This window comes from Dendrobates tinctorius, unplaced genomic scaffold, assembly GCF_039654945.1.
Source record: "Dendrobates tinctorius isolate UK_male_01 unplaced genomic scaffold, ASM3965494v1 ptg000136l, whole genome shotgun sequence".
Lineage (NCBI taxonomy): Eukaryota > Metazoa > Chordata > Amphibia > Anura > Dendrobatidae > Dendrobates > Dendrobates tinctorius.
In genome coordinates this window covers 572385-592102 of record NW_027361804.1, presented here as the reverse complement: position 1 = coordinate 592102, position 19718 = coordinate 572385, and the positions used below count along the sequence as shown (strand labels likewise).

General features: G+C 49.4%; 1 protein-coding gene across 3 annotated transcripts in view; it reads left to right on the top strand.

Moving 5' to 3' along the window:
* SOX5 (SRY-box transcription factor 5) overlaps positions 1-19718 on the top strand; it is a 269372-nt gene that overhangs the window by 153972 nt on the left and 95682 nt on the right. For all 3 annotated transcript variants that reach the window (XM_073543998.1, XM_073543997.1, XM_073543996.1), the window contains 2 exons: positions 6728-6900; positions 6986-7054. In XM_073543998.1, the coding sequence (XP_073400099.1) occupies positions 6728-6900; positions 6986-7054 (242 nt within the window). The remainder of the gene's footprint in view (positions 1-6727; positions 6901-6985; positions 7055-19718) is intronic.

The following is a 19718-nucleotide window of genomic DNA, read 5'->3' as shown; positions in this document are numbered from 1 at the left end:
ACGCTGATCTCAGGAGAAGGGGGGCAAACATCTGCAGGTACCGCAGCACATCCAGAGCCAGCGGAGGCCGGGCTGAGGCCAGGAATATACTCCGCTACTGGGGGGCGCACATGGGACTACAGTCTATTACTCCCTATTACCAGCCATAACGGGGGCTGTCAGTGTAGGGTTGGTGTGATCTTAGCACACAGACCCCTGTATCACACCCTTCCTGTAATTTGCTCATTCCCACTCAGGATTATTAGTTTCCTCCCGTGTTTTCTGTGTTATAAGTTTTGTGTTTTTCTGGTTGTTTGTAAATGATGATTTCTTCTGTTCGCTGATTAATAAACGTCGCTGCTGCAGATGATCTAATTAATCCCCCTGAGAGATCATTTTCTGTGCGGGGCACCTGGTTGTGATGTGACCACGTTACATTCCCTCCCCCTCGGTTTTCGGGAGCCGTTCACACACACGTTGTCTGTGGCTCCTGACGCTGCTCTCGGACGATTACTGAGTTTGGCTCCTTCCATGTGTGAATCCCACCGGGGGGCCGCACCCATCGGCCGTGATGTTTCATTGAAATAATGTTGAGCGCCGATGTTTCCGCCATCTGAGAACATGAGGTCTGGAGCGCACGCATCGCCCCAACATCCGTATCTACAGGAGGTCAAGAAAATGCCGAATATTTTCCTGTACTGCAGACTAACTGGAGAATAAATCCTGCAGACCCTCATAGGGGATCGTGCAGCCCACCTAACAGGTACCAACCGTGTACAAACAACACCGGAATCCTAGAATTCATGTCCTACATTCCAGTCACATCCAGAGCCTCAAAGACGCCATGTAACAGCAAAATAGTGTCTGCAGCTCTGGAGGTGACTGGAGGATAAGATGCTATGTAACAGCAGAATAGTGTCTGCAGCTCTGGAGGTGACTGGAGGATAAGATGCTATGTAACAGCAAAATAGTGTCTGCAGCTCTGGAGGTGACTGGAGGATAAGATGCTATGTAACAGCAAAATAGGGTCTGCAGCTCTGGAGGTGACTGGAGGATAAGATGCTATGTAACAGCAAAATAGTGTCTGCAGCTCTGAAGGTGACTGGAGGATAAGGCATGATGTAACAACAGAATAGTGAGTGCAGCTCTGGAGGATAAGATTTGATGTATCATCAGAATAGTGAGTGCAGCTCTGGAGGTGACTGGAGGATAAGATATGATGTAACATCAGAATAGTGAGTACAGCTCTGGAGGATAAGATATGATGTAACATCAGAATACTGAGTGCAGCTCTGAAAGTGACTGTAGGATAAGACATGATGTAACAGCAGAATACTGAGTGCAGCTCTGGAGGATAAGACATAATGTAACCGCAGACTAGTGAGTGCAGCTCTGGAGGTGACTGGAGGATAAGACACGATATAACAGCAGAATAGTGAGTGCAGCTCTGGAGGTGACTGGAGGATAAGACATGATGTAACAGCAGAATAGTGAGTGCAGCTCTGGAGGTGACTGGAGGATAAGACATGATGTAACAGCAGAATAGTGAGTGCAGCTCTGGAGGTGACTGGAGGATAAGACATGATGTAACAGCAGAATAGTGAGTGCAGCTCTGGAGGTAACTGGAGGATAAGACACGATGCAACAGCAGAATAGTGAGTGCAGCTCTGGAGGTGACAGGAGGATAAGACACGATCTAAGCAGAATAGTGACTGCAGCTCTGGAGGTGGCTGGAGGATAAGACACGATCTAAGCAGAATAGTGACTGCAGCTCTGGAGGTGGCTGGAGTAAAAGATACGATGTAACAGCAGAATAGTGAGTGCAGCTCTGGAGGTGACTGGAGGATAAGACACGATATAACAGCAGAATAGTGAGTGCAGCTCTGGAGGTGACTGGAGGATAAGACATGATGTAACAGCAGAATAGTGAGTGCAGCTCTGGAGGTAACTGGAGGATAAGACACGATGCAACAGCAGAATAGTGAGTGCAGCTCTGGAGGTGACAGGAGGATAAGACACGATCTAAGCAGAATAGTGACTGCAGCTCTGGAGGTGGCTGGAGGATAAGACACGATCTAAGCAGAATAGTGACTGCAGCTCTGGAGGTGGCTGGAGTAAAAGATACGATGTAACAGCAGATTAGTGAGTGCAGCTCTGGAGGTGACTGGAGGATAAGACATGATGTAACAGCAGAATAGTGAGTGCAGCTCTGGAGGTGACTGGAGGATAAGACACGATGTAATAGCAGAATAGTGAGTGCAGCTCTGGAGGTGACTGGAGGATAAGACATGATGTAACAGCAGAATAGTGAGTGCAGCTCTGGAGGTGACAGGAGGATAAGACATGATGTAACAGTGGAATAGTGAGTGCAGCTCTGGAGGTAACTGGAGGATAAGACATGATGTAACATCAGAATAGTGAGTGCAGCTCTGGAGGTGACTGGAGGATGGGATCAGTTTTCATGTCTCTATAATAAAGGTACTGCCGTCTCTGGTGACAGATTAGACTATTAGTCCTCGCGGTGTTGGTGTCGTCCTGAATGACAGCGAACGCTCCTCCGTGGGGTTAATGTGCGGATTATGAGGATAATCTCCCAGGACGGGAGATCAATTGATCTTTACTTGTTTCAGATCTCCTCGGTGAATGTGACATCTGTCCTGTCAGGAGCCGCTGACGTCGGCACAATGTCACCCCGGATCCGCCTGTTGAGCCGGTGGTTCCCGACTGTCCACATGTGTCTGCAGGTGATGAGTCGCGGGTTTCCTTTGGTGGCCGTGCCGTTGAGAGGCCTCTAATGACAGATCTGGAGTGCCGCCACGTTGGGCTCATTTTCTACATTTCAGTGATATTTGTGCGCCGCTCGCTCCGAAGAATCGGCGGTTTTAGTTACATTAATGTGTGTGACCCCTGTGCTACCGAAGTGCTGAGGAGAGCGCTGCCCCATAATTACAGGAACCCAAGTCAATTGGTCAATGTATTCCAGGAACGATCCAGTCAATATTTCGCGCGGCTCCTCTCTCGCGCTCGCCGTCCCCTTTGCTCGTTTTTTCCATTTTGACACAATTATAGACAATGGGCTGTAATTATTCGCTGATGCTTTTAAGAAGTAAACAGCAGAACTGGCGACCAGAGAGCGATCGGCATGTAAATGTATCGCTGATGTGCCCGAGAGGTAGTCATCATCCTGCAGGGGGCGCCGCCGTTCAGCAGGATGTGAGAGAAGTGTGAAGGAACTCTGGGTATAGCCAGATGATGTAGTGACCGGTGGCCGTGTTCCTGGACTGGTCCCCACTTTTCTCTGATGGTCGGTGTTGGGGTTTTGAGCTGTCTTCCGCTCTCTGCACCTCCAGATATTTTTGGAACATTCCTCAGTGTTTCTCTTCACTTAATTTCTTTTTAAATTAAAGGAAAATATCAGCAAATCCGTTACTCATCTGATGCCGCAGGATTCTCGGACAAAACATCGTGTTCCATAAAGGAACATAACAAACAAGGAATTCAGAGGAGAGGACTGTACCACTTAAAGGGATAGTACTCCTGTAGTGCTGCAACTGCGGAGATCGGCAATCACTTCCTCTGTAGATATCGAGAGTTCAGCAATCACTTCCTCTGTAGATAGCGAGAGATCGGCAATCACTTCCTCTGTAGATAGCGAGAGATCGGCAATCACTTCCTCTGTAGATAGCGAGAGATCGGCAATCACTTCCTCTGTAGATAGCGAGAGATCGGCAATCACTTCCTCTGTAGATAGCGAGAGATCGGCAATCACTTCCTCTGTAGATAGCGAGAGATCGGCAATCACTTCCTCTGTAGATATCGAGAGTTCAGCAATCACTTCCTCTGTAGATAGCGAGAGATCGGCAATCACTTCCTCTGTAGATGGCGAGAGATCGGCAATCACTTCCTCTGTAGATGGCGAGAGATCGGCAATCACTTCCTCTGTAGATGGCGAGAGATCGGCAATCACTTCCTCTGTAGATGGCGAGAGATCGGCAATCACTTCCTCTGTAGATGGCGAGAGATCGGCAATCACTTCCTCTGTAGATGGCGAGAGATCGGCAATCACTTCCTCTGTAGATAGCGAGAGATCGGCAATCACTTCCTCTGTAGATAGCGAGAGATCGGCAATCACTTCCTCTGTAGATGGCGAGAGATCGGCAATCACTTCCTCTGTAGATGGCGAGAGATCGGCAATCACTTCCTCTGTAGATGGCGAGAGATCGGCAATCACTTCCTCTGTAGATGGCGAGAGATCGGCAATCACTTCCTCTGTAGATGGCGAGAGATCGGCAATCACTTCCTCTGTAGATGGCGAGAGATCGGCAATCACTTCCTCTGTAGATGGCGAGAGATCGGCAATCACTTCCTCTGTAGATGGCGAGAGATCGGCAATCACTTCCTCTGTAGATGGCGAGAGATCGGCAATCACTTCCTCTGTAGATAGCGAGAGATCGGCAATCACTTCCTCTGTAGATGGCGAGAGATCGGCAATCACTTCCTCTGTAGATGGCGAGAGATCGGCAATCACTTCCTCTGTAGATAGCGAGAGATCGGCAATCACTTCCTCTGTAGATAGCGAGAGATCGGCAATCACTTCCTCTGTAGATAGCGAGAGATCGGCAATCACTTCCTCTGTAGATAGCGAGAGTTCAGCAATCACTTCCTCTGTAGATAGCGAGAGATCGGCAATCACTTCCTCTGTAGATATCGAGAGTTCAGCAATCACTTCCTCTGTAGATGGCGAGAGATCGGCAATCACTTCCTCTGTAGATGGCGAGAGATCGGCAATCACTTCCTCTGTAGATAGCGAGAGATCGGCAATCACTTCCTCTGTAGATGGTGTGAGATCGACAATCACTTCCAAAGTAGGCAGTGTGAGATCGGTGATCTCTTCCTCTTTAGGTAGCTGGAAATTGGCGATTGCTTCCGCAGTAGTTGGCAGGAGATGGGATCGCTTCCTATGTAGATGGTGGGAGATCGGCGATCGCTTCCTATGTAGATGGTGGGAGATCGGCGATCGCTTCCTCAGTAGATGGTGGGAGGTCGGCGATCGCTTCCTCAGTAGATGGTGGGAGGTCATTAATCACTTTCTCAGTAGAGAGTGGTAGATCGGTGATTGCTTCCTCAGTAGATAACTGAAGGTCAGCGATCGCTTCCTCAGTACATAGTGGAATATTTCCTTTCGCTTTCTCCGTAGATGATGGGAGTTCAGCGATTGCTTCCTCAGTAGATGGGGAAATATTGCCTTTCACTTCCTCAGTAGATTGTAGGAGATCCGCGATTGCTTCCTCAGTAGATGGCGGGAGGTCGACGAGCTCTTCCTCAGTACACAGCGGTAAATTGGCGATTGCTTCTTCAATATATGGTGGTAGATCGGCGATCACTTCCTCCGTAGATGGTGGAATATTGCCTTTTGATTTCTCAGTAGTTGGTAGGAGATCCGCAATTGCTTCTTCAGTAGATGGTGGGAGATCGTCGACATGTACCTCAGTAGATGATGGGATATTGGCTATCGCCTCCTCAGTAGATGGTGGGAGATCCGTGATTACATCCTCAGTAAATGGCGGGAAATCGTCGAGCACTTCTTCTGTAGACCACGGTAGATCGGCGATCGCTTCTTCAGTAGATGGCAGGAGTTATGCGATCTCTTCCTCCGAAGACGGCAGGAGATGGCGATCTTTTTTTTCAGTAGATCACTTCCTCAGCAGATGGTGGGAGATCAGTAATCACTTCATCAGTAGATGGTGGGAGATCAGTTATTGCTTCCTAAGTAGATAGTGGATGCTCCGTGATTGTGTCCTTAGTAAATGGTGGAAGATCATCAAGCAGTGTAGACCACGGTAGATTGGTGATTGCGTCATCAGTAGATAGCGGGGAGTTATGTGATCGTTTCCTCCGAAGATGATGGTAAATGGGCGATCGTTTTTTCTGTAGATGGCAGGAGGTCGGTGAGACATTCCTCAGTACATGGCGGGAGGTATGCGATTGCTTCCTCAATAGATGTAAGGAGGTCGGCGGTCGCTTACTCAATAGATGGTGGGAGGTCGGCGAGCGCTTCCTCAGTAGATAACGGGAGGTCGGTGGGACATTCCTCAGTAGATGGCGGGAGGTCGGTGAGACATTCCTCAGTAGATGGCGGGAGGTATGCGATTGCTTCCTCAATAGGTGGAAGGAGGTTGGCGATCGCTTACTCAATAGATGGTGGGAGGTCGGCGAGCGCTTCCTCAGTACATAGCGGGAGGTCGGTCAGACATTCCTCAGTAGATGGCGGGAGGTATGCGATTGCTTCCTCAATAGATGGAAGGAGGTTGGCGATCGCTTACTCAATAGATGGTTGGAGGTCAGCGAGACATTCCTCAGTAGATGGTGGGAGGTCGGCGATCGCTTACTCAATAGATGGTGGGAGGTCGGCGAGCGATTCCTCAGGAGATAGTGGGAGGTCGGTGAGGCATTCCTCAGTAGATGGCGGGAGGTATGCGATTGCTTCCTCAATAGATGGAAGGAGGTTGGCGATCGCTTACTCAATAGATGGTTGGAGGTCAGCGAGACATTCCTCAGTAGATGGTGGGAGGTCGGCGAGAGCTTCCTCCAGGGGATGTTCTGATCGGCATTACAGTTCTGGATCCATGGGGTTAGATGTTGCCCACTACTCTTGGGGTCTCTGTGGTTGCAGGGAGATGGGCGGTCAGTGGCTGAAGATGTATCAGAATGTACGGAACCTTCTATTAATTCTCCCTTCCATCCCCAGGGACTCCGGAAAGCCTGGCGGAGAAGGAGCGTCAGCTCATGGGGATGATAAACCAGCTCACCAGTCTGCGAGAGCAGCTGCTGGCAGCACACGACGAGCAGAAAAAGCTCGCCGCATCGCAGATTGAGAAACAGCGGCAGCAGATGGAGCTGGCCAAACAGCAGCAGGAGCAGGTGAGTCCGCACCGCAGCCTGCACACATCTTACACTGGCGCACCTGTAACTTGGTGAGAATTACCGGTAATCACTTTTTTTGCAGATTGCGAGGCAACAACAGCAGCTCCTGCAGCAGCAGCACAAGATCAACCTGCTGCAGCAGCAAATACAGGTGAGGGCACCTCCTTAAAGGGCATCTCCCCCTACACGCATCTTCTGTCATATCACAGTGAGTGGGAGGAGCCATCTGTAGAGCTTAGTGATCGGACCCAAAGAGTGGTCGGAAATGGCTGCACATCCAGTTGGAAGAATGTCTCAAGTGGGGTACCACAGGGCTCTGTCCTGGGCCCTGTATTGTTCAACATCTTTATCAACGATTTAGATGAAGGAATTGAGGGTAAACTGATTAAATTTGCTGATGACTCAAAGCTAGGAGGGATAGCTAATACTAGAGAAGAGAGAGAGAGGATTCAAAAAGATATAAATAAACTGGAGCAGTGGGCAGCAACTAACAGAATGGTTTTTAACAGGGAGAAATGCAAAGTACTACATCTGGGCAATAAAAATGAAAAAAGCATATACAGAATGGGAGGAATAGGGCTAAGTGACAGCACATGTGAAAAAGACTTGGGTATACTAATAGATCACAGACTGAATATGAGTCAACAGTGTGATGCAGCAGCAAAAAAGGCAAATGCAATTCTAGGATGTATTAACAGAAGCATACAGTCTAGATCACGTGAAGTCATTATCTCCCTCTACTCCTCTTTGGTCAGACCTCATCTGGAATATTGTGTCCAGTTTTGGGCACCACATTTTAAAAAAGACATCAACAAACTGGAGCAAGTTCAGAAAAGAGCGACCAGAATGGTGACCGGTCTGCAAACCCCGTCTTATGAGGAAAGGTTGCAGGATTTGGGAATGTTTAGTTTGCAAAAGAGAAGACTGAGAGGAGACTTAATAGCTGTCTACAAATATCTCAAGGGCTGTCACATTGTAGAAGGATCAACTTTATTCTCATTTGCACAAGGAAAGACTAGAAGCAATGGGATCAAACTGAATGGGAGGAGACACAGATTAGATATTAGAAGGCTGACAGTTAGAGTGATCAATGAGTGGAACAAGCTGCCACGAGAAGTGGTGAGTTTTCCTTCAATGGAAGTCTTCAAACAGAGGCTGAACAGACATCTGACTGGGATGATTTAGCGAATCCTGCTTTGAGCAGGGGGTTGGACCAGATGGCCCAGGAGGTCCCTTCCAACTCTACGATTCTATGATTCTATGACTTCATAAGATTTACATAGAATTTTCCAGAAATCGCCACATTCTACAGCGACCTTATTTGTCGGGAACCGTGTGAATTCTCTGCTACTAGACCCCAGGAATGTGCATCTTCCGACGAGCAGTAAAGTGAGGAGCGGCTCCCTGTGAATGCACGGTCACTGTGGTCTGCGGCTTATTCCAGCGGGGTCTGATATCTGCCACTGATCATAGGGGGACGCTCAGTATCTGCCACTGATCATAGGGGGACGCTTAGTAACTGCCACTGATCATAGGGGGGCCCTCAGTATCTGTCACTGATCATAGGGGGATGCTCAGTACTGTCACTGATCATAGGGGGATGCTCAGTACTGCCACTGATCATAGGGGGACGCTCAGTACTGCCAATGATCATAGGGGTACGCTCAGTATCTGCCACTGATCATAGGGGAGGCTCAGTATCTGCCACTGATCATAGGGGTGCTAAATCTCTGCCACTGATCTTAGGGGGACACTCAGTATCTGCCACTGATCATAGGGGGACGCACAGTATCTGCCACTGATCATAGGGGGGTGCTCAGTATCTGCCACTGATCATAGGGGGACGCTCAGTATCTGCCAGTGATCATAGGGGGACGCTCAGTATCTGCCACTGATCATAGGGGGACGCTCAGTATCTGCCACTGATCATAGGGGGACGCTCATTATCTGCCACTAATCACAGTATCTGCCACTGATCATAGGGGGACGCTCAGTATCTGCCACTGATCATAGGGGGACGCTCAGTATCTGCCACTAATCATAGGGGGACGATCAGTATCTGCCACTAATCATAGGGGGACGCTCAGTATCTGCCACTGATCATAGGGGGACGCTCAGTATCTGCCACTGATCATAGGGGGACGCTCAGTATCTGCCACTGATCATAGGGGGACGGGCAGTCCCTGAGTCTGATAATGGGGGAATGCACAGTCCCCGAGTCTGATGGTGGTGAGCACCCCGTGAGTCTCATATTGAGGGATTGCTCGTTCCCTGAGTCTGATTTTGGGAGGATGTGCTGTCCCGGAGTCTGATAATGGGGGCATGCGCGGCCCCTTAGTCTGATAATGGGGAGCTGCGGGGTCCCTGATTTCCATAATGAGGGACACGCTGTCCCAGAGTCTGATAATGGGGGGATGTGTGGTCTCTGAGTCTGATAATGGGAAGAGATGCACGGCCCCAAGTCTGATAATGGGGGATGCGCGGCCCCAAGTCTGATAATGGGGGATGCGCGGCCCCAAGTCTGATAATGGGGGATGCTCGGCCCTGGTGTCTGATAATGGGGGATGCGCGGCCCCAAGTCTGATAATGGGGGATGAGCGGCCCTGGTGTCTGATAATGGGGGATGCGTGGCCCTGGTGTCTGATAATGGGGGATGCGTGGCCCTGGTGTCTGATAATGGGGGATGCGCCGCCCTGGTGTCTGATAATGGGGGATGCGTGGCCCTGGTGTCTGATAATGGGGGATGCGCCGCCCTGGTGTCTGATAATGGGGGATGCGTGGCCCTGGTGTCTGATAATGGGGGATGCGTGGCCCTGGTGTCTGATATTGGGGGATACGCCGCCCTGATGTCTGATAATGGGGGATGCACCGCCCTGGTGTCTGATAATGGGGGATGCCCCGCCCTGGTGTCTGATAATGGGGGATGCTCGGCCCTGGTGTCTGATAATGGGGGATGCGCGGCCCTGGTGTCTGATAATGGGGGATGCGCGGCCCTGGTGTCTGATAATGGGGGATGCGCGGCCCTGGTGTCTGATAATGGGGGATGCGCGGCCCTGGTGTCTGATAATGGGGGATGCGCGGCCCTGGTGTCTGATAATGGGGGATGCGTGGCCCCAGAGGCTGATAATGGGGGATGCGCGGCCCTGGTGTCTGATAATGGGGGATGCGTGGCCCCAGAGGCTGATAATGGGGGATGCGCGGCCCTGGTGTCTGATAATGGGGGATGCGCGGCCCTGGTGTCTGATAATGGGGGATGCGCGGCCCTGGTGTCTGATAATGGGGGATGCGCGGCCCTGGTGTCTGATAATGGGGGATGCGCGGCCCTGGTGTCTGATAATGGGGGATGCGTGGCCCCAGAGGCTGATAATGGGGGATGCGCGGCCCTGGTGTCTGATAATGGGGGATGCACGGCCCTGGTGTCTGATAATGGGGGATGCGCGGCCCTGGTGTCTGATAATGGGGGATGCGTGGCCCCAGAGGCTGATAATGGGGGATGCGCGGCCCTGGTGTCTGATAATGGGGGATGCGCGGCCCCAGAGGCTGATAATGGGGGATGCGCGGCCCTGGTGTCTGATAATGGGGGATGCGCGGCCCTGGTGTCTGATAATGGGGGATGCGCGGCCCTGGTGTCTGATAATGGGGGATGCGCGGCCCTGGTGTCTGATAATGGGGGATGCGCGGCCCCAGAGGCTGATAATGGGGGATGCGCGGCCCTGGTGTCTAATAATGGGGGATGCGCGGCCCTGGTGTCTGATAATGGGGGATGCGCGGCCCTGGTGTCTGATAATGGGGGATGCGCGGCCCTGGTGTCTGATAATGGGGGATGCGCGGCCCTGGTGTCTGATAATGGGGGATGCGCGGCCCTGGTGTCTGATAATGGGGGATGCGCGGCCCCAGAGGCTGATAATGGGGGATGCGCGGCCCTGGTGTCTGATAATGGGGGATGCGTGGCCCCAGAGGCTGATAATGGGGGATGCGCGGCCCTGGTGTCTGATAATGGGGGATGCGCGGCCCTGGTGTCTGATAATGGGGGATGCGCGGCCCTGGTGTCTGATAATGGGGGATGCGCGGCCCTTGGCAGCGATGTGTCGGCAGCAGCTGTTTTCCTGCATCTTGTAAACATGGGGACGGCCTGGGTGCAGCCCCTCGGCCTCCTGTCCTGTCCTCGACCGCTTTTCCCATGACTCGCCAACCTTTTCCCAAACGCGTGAGCGCCGGCGCAGCGAGTGGGACAATAGTTTCTCACAGAAGCGGCACAGCTGATGAGCGATCAGTTATCAGGACAGAGCCCACCCTCAGATCACCGCCTGGGAACCCGCACATCAAAAAAACAAAAGGGATCAGGGTGGGAGAGACCGAGGCGGAGGGGGGCGCACTGCGGGATTAACCCCCTCACCACCAGAGCCGCTATGCAGGCTGCAGCCACATCTTGAATACATTATTATTATTACATTGTACTGAGGGGTCTGATAATGGCCCTGGAAAGACCCCGACAGCAAGCGGAATAATGACCTCATCAGTCACCGGCAGGAAGAGACCCCACTGCCGAGAGATAAAAGAGGAGCAGAGAAGCAAAATCAGACAGCGACGACGCTGGGAACCCGCGGTGTATAATACCGCAGTATACAACGCCGCAGTGTATAATACCGCAGTATACAACGCCGCAGTGTATAATACCGCAGTATACAACGCCGCAGTGTATAATACCGCAGTATACAACGCCGCAGTGTATAATACCGCAGTATACAACGCCGCAGTGTATAATACCGCAGTATACAACGCCGCAGTGTATAATACCGCAGTATACAATGCCGCAGTGTATAATACCGCAGTATACAACGCCGCAGTGTATAATACCGCAGTATACGACGCCGCAGTGTATAATACCGCAGTATAATACCGCAGTATACAACTCCGCCGTGTATAATACCGCAGTATACAACTCCGCCGTGTATAATACCGCAGTATACAACTCCGCCGTGTATAATACCGCAGTATACAACGCCGCAGTGTATAATACCGCAGTATACAACGCCGCAGTGTATAATACCGCAGTATACAACGCCGCAGTGTATAATACCGCAGTATACAACGCTGCAGTGTATAATACCGCAGTATACAACGCCGCAGTGTATAATACCGCAGTATACAACGCCGCAGTGTATAATACCGCAGTATACGACGCCGCAGTGTATAATACCGCAGTATAATACCGCAGTATACAACTCCGCCGTGTATAATACCGCATTATACAACGCCGCCGTGTATAATACCGCAGTATACAACGCCGCAGTGTATAATACCGCAGTATACGACGCCGCAGTGTATAATACCGCAGTATAATACCGCAGTATACAACTCCGCCGTGTATAATACCGCAGTATACAACTCTGCCGTGTATAATACCGCAGTATACAACGCCGCAGTGTATAATGCCGCAGTATACAACGCCGCAGTGTATAATACCGCAGTATACAACGCCGCAGTGTATAATACCGCAGTATACAACGCCGCAGTGTATAATACCGCAGTATACAACGCCGCAGTGTATAATACCGCAGTATACAACGCCGCAGTGTATAATACCGCAGTGTACAATGCCGCAGTGTATAATACCGCAGTATGCAACGCCGCAGTGTATAATACCGCAGTATACAACGCCGCAGTGTATAATACCGCAGTATACAACGCCGCAGTGTATAATACCGCAGTATACAACGCCGCATTGTATAATACCGCAGTATACAACGCCGCAGTGTTTAATATCGCAGTATACAACGGCGCAGTGTATAATATCGCAGTATACAACGGCGCAGTGTATAATATCGCAGTATACAACGCCACAGTGTATAATACCGCAGTATACGATGCCGCAGTGTATAATACCGCAGTATACAACGGCGCAGTGTATAATACCGCAGTATACAACGGCGCAGTGTATAATACCGCAGTATACAACGCCGCAGTGTTTAATACCGCAGTATACAACGCCGCAGTGTTTAATACCGCAGTATACAACGGCGCAGTGTATAATACCGCAGTATACAGTGTCTTAGTTTATAATAGCGCAGTGTATAATACCGTATTATACAACCTTGTGTATGACACCGCAGTGTATATCGTAGTGTATAATACCACAGTATACGCAACCGCAGTATATAATATCACAGTGTATAATGCTGCAGTATACAGCGCCTCGGTGTATAATACCGCAGTGTATAATACCACAGTATATAGTACTGTAGTGTATTAAAAAAGTAGTGTACAATGCAGCAGTGTATAATACCACAATGTATAATGCCACATTGGATACTAATGCAGTATATAATGCAGCAATACAGTTGTGGCCAAAAGTATTGACACCCCTGCAATTCTGTCAGATAATACTCAGTTTCTTCCTGAAAATGATTGCAAACACAAATTCTTTGGTATTATTATCTTCATTTAATTTGTCTTAAATGAAAAAACACAAAAGAGAATGAAGCAAAAAGCAAAACATTGATCATTTCACACAAAACTCCAAAAATGGGCCTGACAAAAGTATTGGCACCCTCAGCCTAATACTTGGTTGCACAACCTTTAGCCAAAATAACTGCGACCAACCGCTTCCAGTAACCATCAATGAGTTTCTTACAATGCTCTGCTGGAATTTTAGACCATTCTTCTTTGGCAAACTGCTCCAGGTCCCTGATATGTGAAGGGTGCCTTCTCCAAACTGCCATTTTTAGATCTCTCCACAGGTGTTCTATGGGATTCAGGTCTGGACTCATTGCTGGCCACCTTAGAAGTCTCCAGTGCTTTCTCTCAAACCATTTTCTAGGGCTTTTTGAAGTGTGTTTTGGGTCATTGTCCTGCTGGAAGACCCATGACCTCTGAGGGAGACCCAGCTTTCTCACACTGGGCCCTACATTATGCTGCAAAATTTGTTGGTAGTCTTCAGACTTCATAATGCCATGCACACGGTCAAGCAGTCCAGTGCCAGAGGCAGCAAAGCAACCCCAAAACATCAGGGAACCTCCGCCATGTTTGACTGTAGGGACCATGTACTTTTCTTTGAATGCCTCTTTTTTCTCCTGTAAACTCTATGTTGATGCCTTTGCCCTAAAAGCTCTACTTTTGTCTCATCTGACCAGAGAACATTCTTCCAAAACGTTTTAGGCTTTTTCAGGTAAGTTTTGGCAAACTCCAGCCTGGCTTTTTTATGTCTCGGGGTAAGAAGTGGGGTCTTCCTGGGTCTCCTACCATACAGTCCCTTTTCATTCAGACGCCGACGGATAGTATGGGTTGACACCGTTGTACCCTCGGACTGCAGGGCAGCTTGAACTTGTTTGGATGTTAGTCGAGGTTCTTTGTCCAACATCCGCACAATCTTGCGTTGCAATCTCTTGTCACTTTTTCTTTTCCGTCCACATCTAGGGAGGTTAGCCACAGTGCCATGGGCTTTACACTTCTTGATGACACTGCGCACGGTAGACACAGGAACATTCAGGTCTTTGGAGATGGACTTGTCGCCTTGAGATTGCTCATGCTTCCTCACAATTTGGTTTCTCAAGTCCTCAGACAGTTCTTTGGTCTTCTTTCTTTTCTCCGTGCTCAATGTGGTGCACACAAGGACACAGGACAGAGGTTGAGTCAACTTTAATCCATGTCACCTGGCTGCAAGTGTGATTTAGTTATTGCCACCACCTGTTAGGTGCCACAGGTAAGTTACAGGTGCTGTTAATTACACAAATTAGAGAAGCATCACAGGATTTTTCCAACAGTGCCAATACTTTTGTCCACCCTCTTTGTTATGTTTGGTGTGGAATTATATCCAATTTGGCTTTAGGACAATTCTTTTTGTGTTTTTTCATTTAAGACAAATTAAATGAAGATAATAATAACAAAGAATTTGTGTTTGCAATCATTCTCAGGAAGAAACTGAGTATTATCTGACAGAATTGCAGGGGTGTCAATACTTTTGGCCACAACTGTATATACCGCAGTGAATACCACTGTTAAGGAGATCAACATGATGCTTTCTTAGTGCTTAGCAATTTAAGACGAGAGAAGAGAAGGATCCAATGAAAAGGAAAGGGAAATCATTTTGATCCCACGGGGTGAGATCTTGTCTGGAGCCCCAGATGGAGGGAGATGATCAGTGGTCTTGTATTTCTCCCATTTTCTTATTATTGCTCCCACAGTAGATTACATCACACCAAGCTGCTGCCTACTGCAGATTCAGTCTTCCCAGCCTGGGGCAGGGCTACAGTTTTGTTTCTGGTGTCCTCCGACAGCTCTTTGGTCTTCACCATGGTGGAGTTTGGAGTGTGACTGTGTGAGGTTGTGGACAGGTGTCTTTTATAAACAGGCGCCATTACTACAGGTAATGAGTGGAGGACAGAGGAGCCTCTTACAGAAGAAGTTACAGGTCTGTGAGAGACAGGAATCCTGCAGGTTTTTAGGCGACCAAATACTTATTTTCCACCATAATTAGCAAAATAAATCTTCCCAAATCAGACAAGGTGATTTCCTGGATTTGTTTCCTCATTGTGGCTCTCATAGTTGTGGTCGACCTATGATGTCAGTTACAGGCCGCTCTCCTCTATATAAGGGGGAGAACTTGCACAATTCGAGGCGACTAAAGACTTTTTTTTCCCCCACTGTAATACCACCCTCCTGATGTAATAACTGCCCTCCTGATGTAATAACTGCCCTCCTGATGTAATAACTGCCCTCCTGATGTAATAACTGCCCTCCTGATATGATAACTGCCCTCCTGATATGATAACCGCCCTCCTGATATAATAACCACACTCCTGATATAACCGCCCTCCTGATATGCTAACCGCCCTCCTGATATAACCACCCTGCTGATATAATAACCACCCTCCTCATATAATAACCGCCCTCCTGATATAATAACCACCCTCCTGATATAATAACCACCCTCCTGATTTAATAACCACCCTCCTGATATAATAACCGCCCTCCTGATATGATAACTGCTCTCCTGATATGATAACCACCCTCCTGATATAATAACCGTCCTCCTGATATGATAACCACCCTCCTGATATAATAACCGCCCTCCTGATATGATAACCGCCCTCCTGATATAATAACCGCCCTCCTGATATGATAACCGCCCTCCTGATATAATAACCGCCCTCCTGATATGATAACCACCCTCCTGATATAATAACCGCCCTCCTGATATGATAACCGCCCTCCTGATATAATAACCGCCCTCCTGATATGATAACCGCCCTCCTGATAAAATAACCGCCCTCCTGATATGATAACCGCCCTCCTGATATGATAACCGCCCTCCTGATATAATAACCGCCCTCCTGATATGATAACCACCCTCCTGATATAATAACTGCCCTCCTGATAAAATAACCGCCCTCCTGATCTAATAACTGCCCTCCTGATATGATAACCTCCCTCCTGATATGATAACCTCCCTCCTGATATGATAACCGCCCTCCTGATATGATAACCGCCCTCCTGATATGATAACCGCCCTCCTGATATAATAACCGCCCTCCTGATATAATAACCGCCCTCCTGATATAATAACCGCCCTCCTGATATGATAACCGCCCTCCTGATATAATAACCGCCCTCCTGATATAATAACCACCCTCCTGATATGATAACCGCCCTCCTGATATAATGACCGCCCTCCTGATATGATAACCGCCCTCCTGATATGATAACCGCCCTCCTGATATGATAACCGCCCTCCTGATATAATAACCGCCCTCCTGATATTATAACCGCCCTCCTGATATTATAACCGCCCTCCTGATATAATAACTGCGCTCTTGAAATAATATAGGCGTCGCTCTCTTCATCATCTTTTCTTTCCTCATTCTCGTCTGTCTGGCGCTGAGTGACGAGTGTCACAACGTGTTTTCTTCTCGCTGAGGAGTAAAATACCGGTGTCTGACGCTGCGGTGACTGCGCCTCTTACACATGTGACAACCACTGCCGAGACTGACGGAAAGAACAGAGCTGACGGCAGGACAGTGTGCGCAAGAAAGAGCAGAGATCAACTCTCACTGACTTATCTGTGGTGTTACATAGGACTGCCGGTGACATCACTTCATCATCTGTACTCAGAGAGTCATCACTGTGTTATCTGTGGTGTTACATAGGACTGCAGGTGACATCACTTCATCATCTGTACTCAGAGAGTCATCACTGTGTTATCTGTGGTGTTACATAGGACTGCAGGTGACATCTACTACATTATCTGTACTCGGAGCGTTATCCCTGTGTTATCTCTGGTGTTACATAGGACTGCAGGTGACACTAGCTACTCTCTGTATCCTCATTATATCCCTGTGATTCGGGTTTGGCACCTGGCGGCGGCCGCCGTTGCCGGAGTGAATAGAATAATAATTGGAGTCAGGTGCTTGGCGCGGTTGCGTTCTCTCAGCGGCGGTCGCTATTGTCGGAGTAAGTAGCCTTGAGGTAAGTCGTAAGAACAAAAAAACCCTGCACAATATAGAAACAAAGCGGAGAATTATTCCTGCGCTGGGGACGCGGAGCCCTGAGCTCTCAGGATGGCGGCTCCGTCACATTGACACTAATAAGCTAATAATGAATGTTACTCTTAAAGGGGAAAGCGGAGGAGTATCAGCACGGGCTATGCAGGAGGGCAGTCACCGGGGGAGCAAATACTGCGGGTCTGTATACAGCCTGTATGTAGGTGTGTACAGGTATATACAGCCGGTGTGTACAGGTATATACGGCCTGTGTGTAGGTGTGTACAGGTATATACAGCCTGTATGTAGGTGTTGTGGGGATGTGACTCGCTCAGGTGCAGCGGGAGACAATCAGGAGACCGGTTCTTCCAAAGTTCATGAGGTTTATTTCTGTCATAAACCATAAAACAGCGTATCACCAAAAATAGCCTCTAGCTTAGGCAAACAAAACATAAACCTTCGTGGTTGCAGACTCAGACCGCGAGTCTCAGCACATGCTGGGAGGTGTAGTCCTCCCCACATACAGCTCCCTGCTTCAGGAGCAGGTCACATTATAAGGCTGTAGCCACACCCACGTTCCCAGCAGCTGACTGGTCACCTGACTGTGACCTCACCACAGGTCCTTCAAACAAAAACAATAACAATATCTGGTATGCTTTACTTCTGCCTTACATTATGGAGATAAGCCATTTATGAGACACATATCTCCCATCAATTACACGACCCTTAGCCCTGCCACATACCTCCCCCCTCTGCCTAAAGCCGTGGGGCTTGGCACTTTCACCTACCAGGCAAGGGATTCTGGAGAGGGCATCGGCATTCCCATGTAGCTTCCCGGCCCTATGCTCTACATGGAAACTGAAGTCTTGTAGGGCTAAGAACCAGCGGGTGACCCTAGCATTCTTGCCCTTGGTTTCCCTCATCCACCTGAGTGGGGCATGGTCGGATATTAACCTAAACTTCCGTCCCACCAGGTAGTACCGTAATGTGTCCACTGCCCATTTTATGGCCAAACACTCCTTCTCTACAACTGAGTAATTTCTCTCACAAGAAGTCAACTTCCTACTCAAGTAGAGAACAGGATGCTCCTCCCCACGTATCTCTTGGGAAAGGACAGCTCCTACCCCGACATCTGAGGCATCTGTCTGGAGGACAAATTCACGTTTAAAGTCTGGGGCCACCAAAACGGGCTGCTTACAAAGAGCTCCCTTCATTTCTTGGAAGGCTGACTCTGCTTCTTCGGACCAGCTGACCATCACTGACTTTGTCCCTTTAAGCAGATCAGTTAGAGGTGCAGCCATTGTGGCGAAGTTTGGGATAAACCTCCTGTAATATCCCACAATCCCCAGGAAGACTTTAACTTGCTTCTTTGACAGAGGTCTCGGCCATGTTTGAATTGCCTCCACTTTATTGATTTGGGGTTTGATCTCGCCACGCCCCACTACATATCCGAGGTACTTGGCTTCTTCTCTCCCCAAGGCACACTTCTTCGGGTTTATTGTAAACCCCGCCTCTCTTAGAGCGTCAAACACTGCTTGGACCTTTTCCAGGTGAGTCTCCCAGTCCGGGGTAAAGATGACGATATCATCCAGGTATGCGGCAGCATATAGCTTATGAGGTGCAAGGATTCTATCCATCTCCCTCTGGAAGGTTGCTGGAGCTCCCTGTAGGCCAAACGGCATCCGGACATACTGGAAGCACCCGTCTGGTGTGGAGAATGCCGTCTTCTCCTTGGCTTCCTGTGCCATGGGGATCTGCCAATATCCCTTGGTCAGATCCAAAGTGGTTATGTACCTGGCAGGTCCAAGTCTCTCGATGAGCTCATCAACGCGTGGCATGGGATAAGCGTCGAACTTGGAGACCTCATTCAGCTTCCGGTAATCGTTGCAGAACCTCCATTCACCATCAGGTTTTGGGACCAGGACAATCGGGCTCGACCAGCCGCTCTTGGATTCCTCAATGACCCCGAGCTTCAACATACGCTGCACCTCCTTGGAGATTACCTCTCGCCGGGCCTCAGGAATACGATATGGTTTCACGTTCACCCGCACATGTGGCTCGGTCAGAATTTCGTGCTCCACCACCTTCGTGCACCCCGGCAACTCTGAGAACAGGTCGCGGTTTTTCTGGAGTAACTCCCGGCACTGCTGCTTCTGGGCCTTCGATAGAGTCTCTGCTATGGTAACGGCTCCAACCTCCCCTTCTAGGTTGCCCAGCAAGCACGGAGTTACCGCTGGCTCTCTATCTTGCGACGGCTTGATAAGGTTAACATGGTAAACCTGGTATGGCTTCCGTCTTCCGGGTTGGTGGATCTTGTAGTTTACGTCTCCCAGTTTC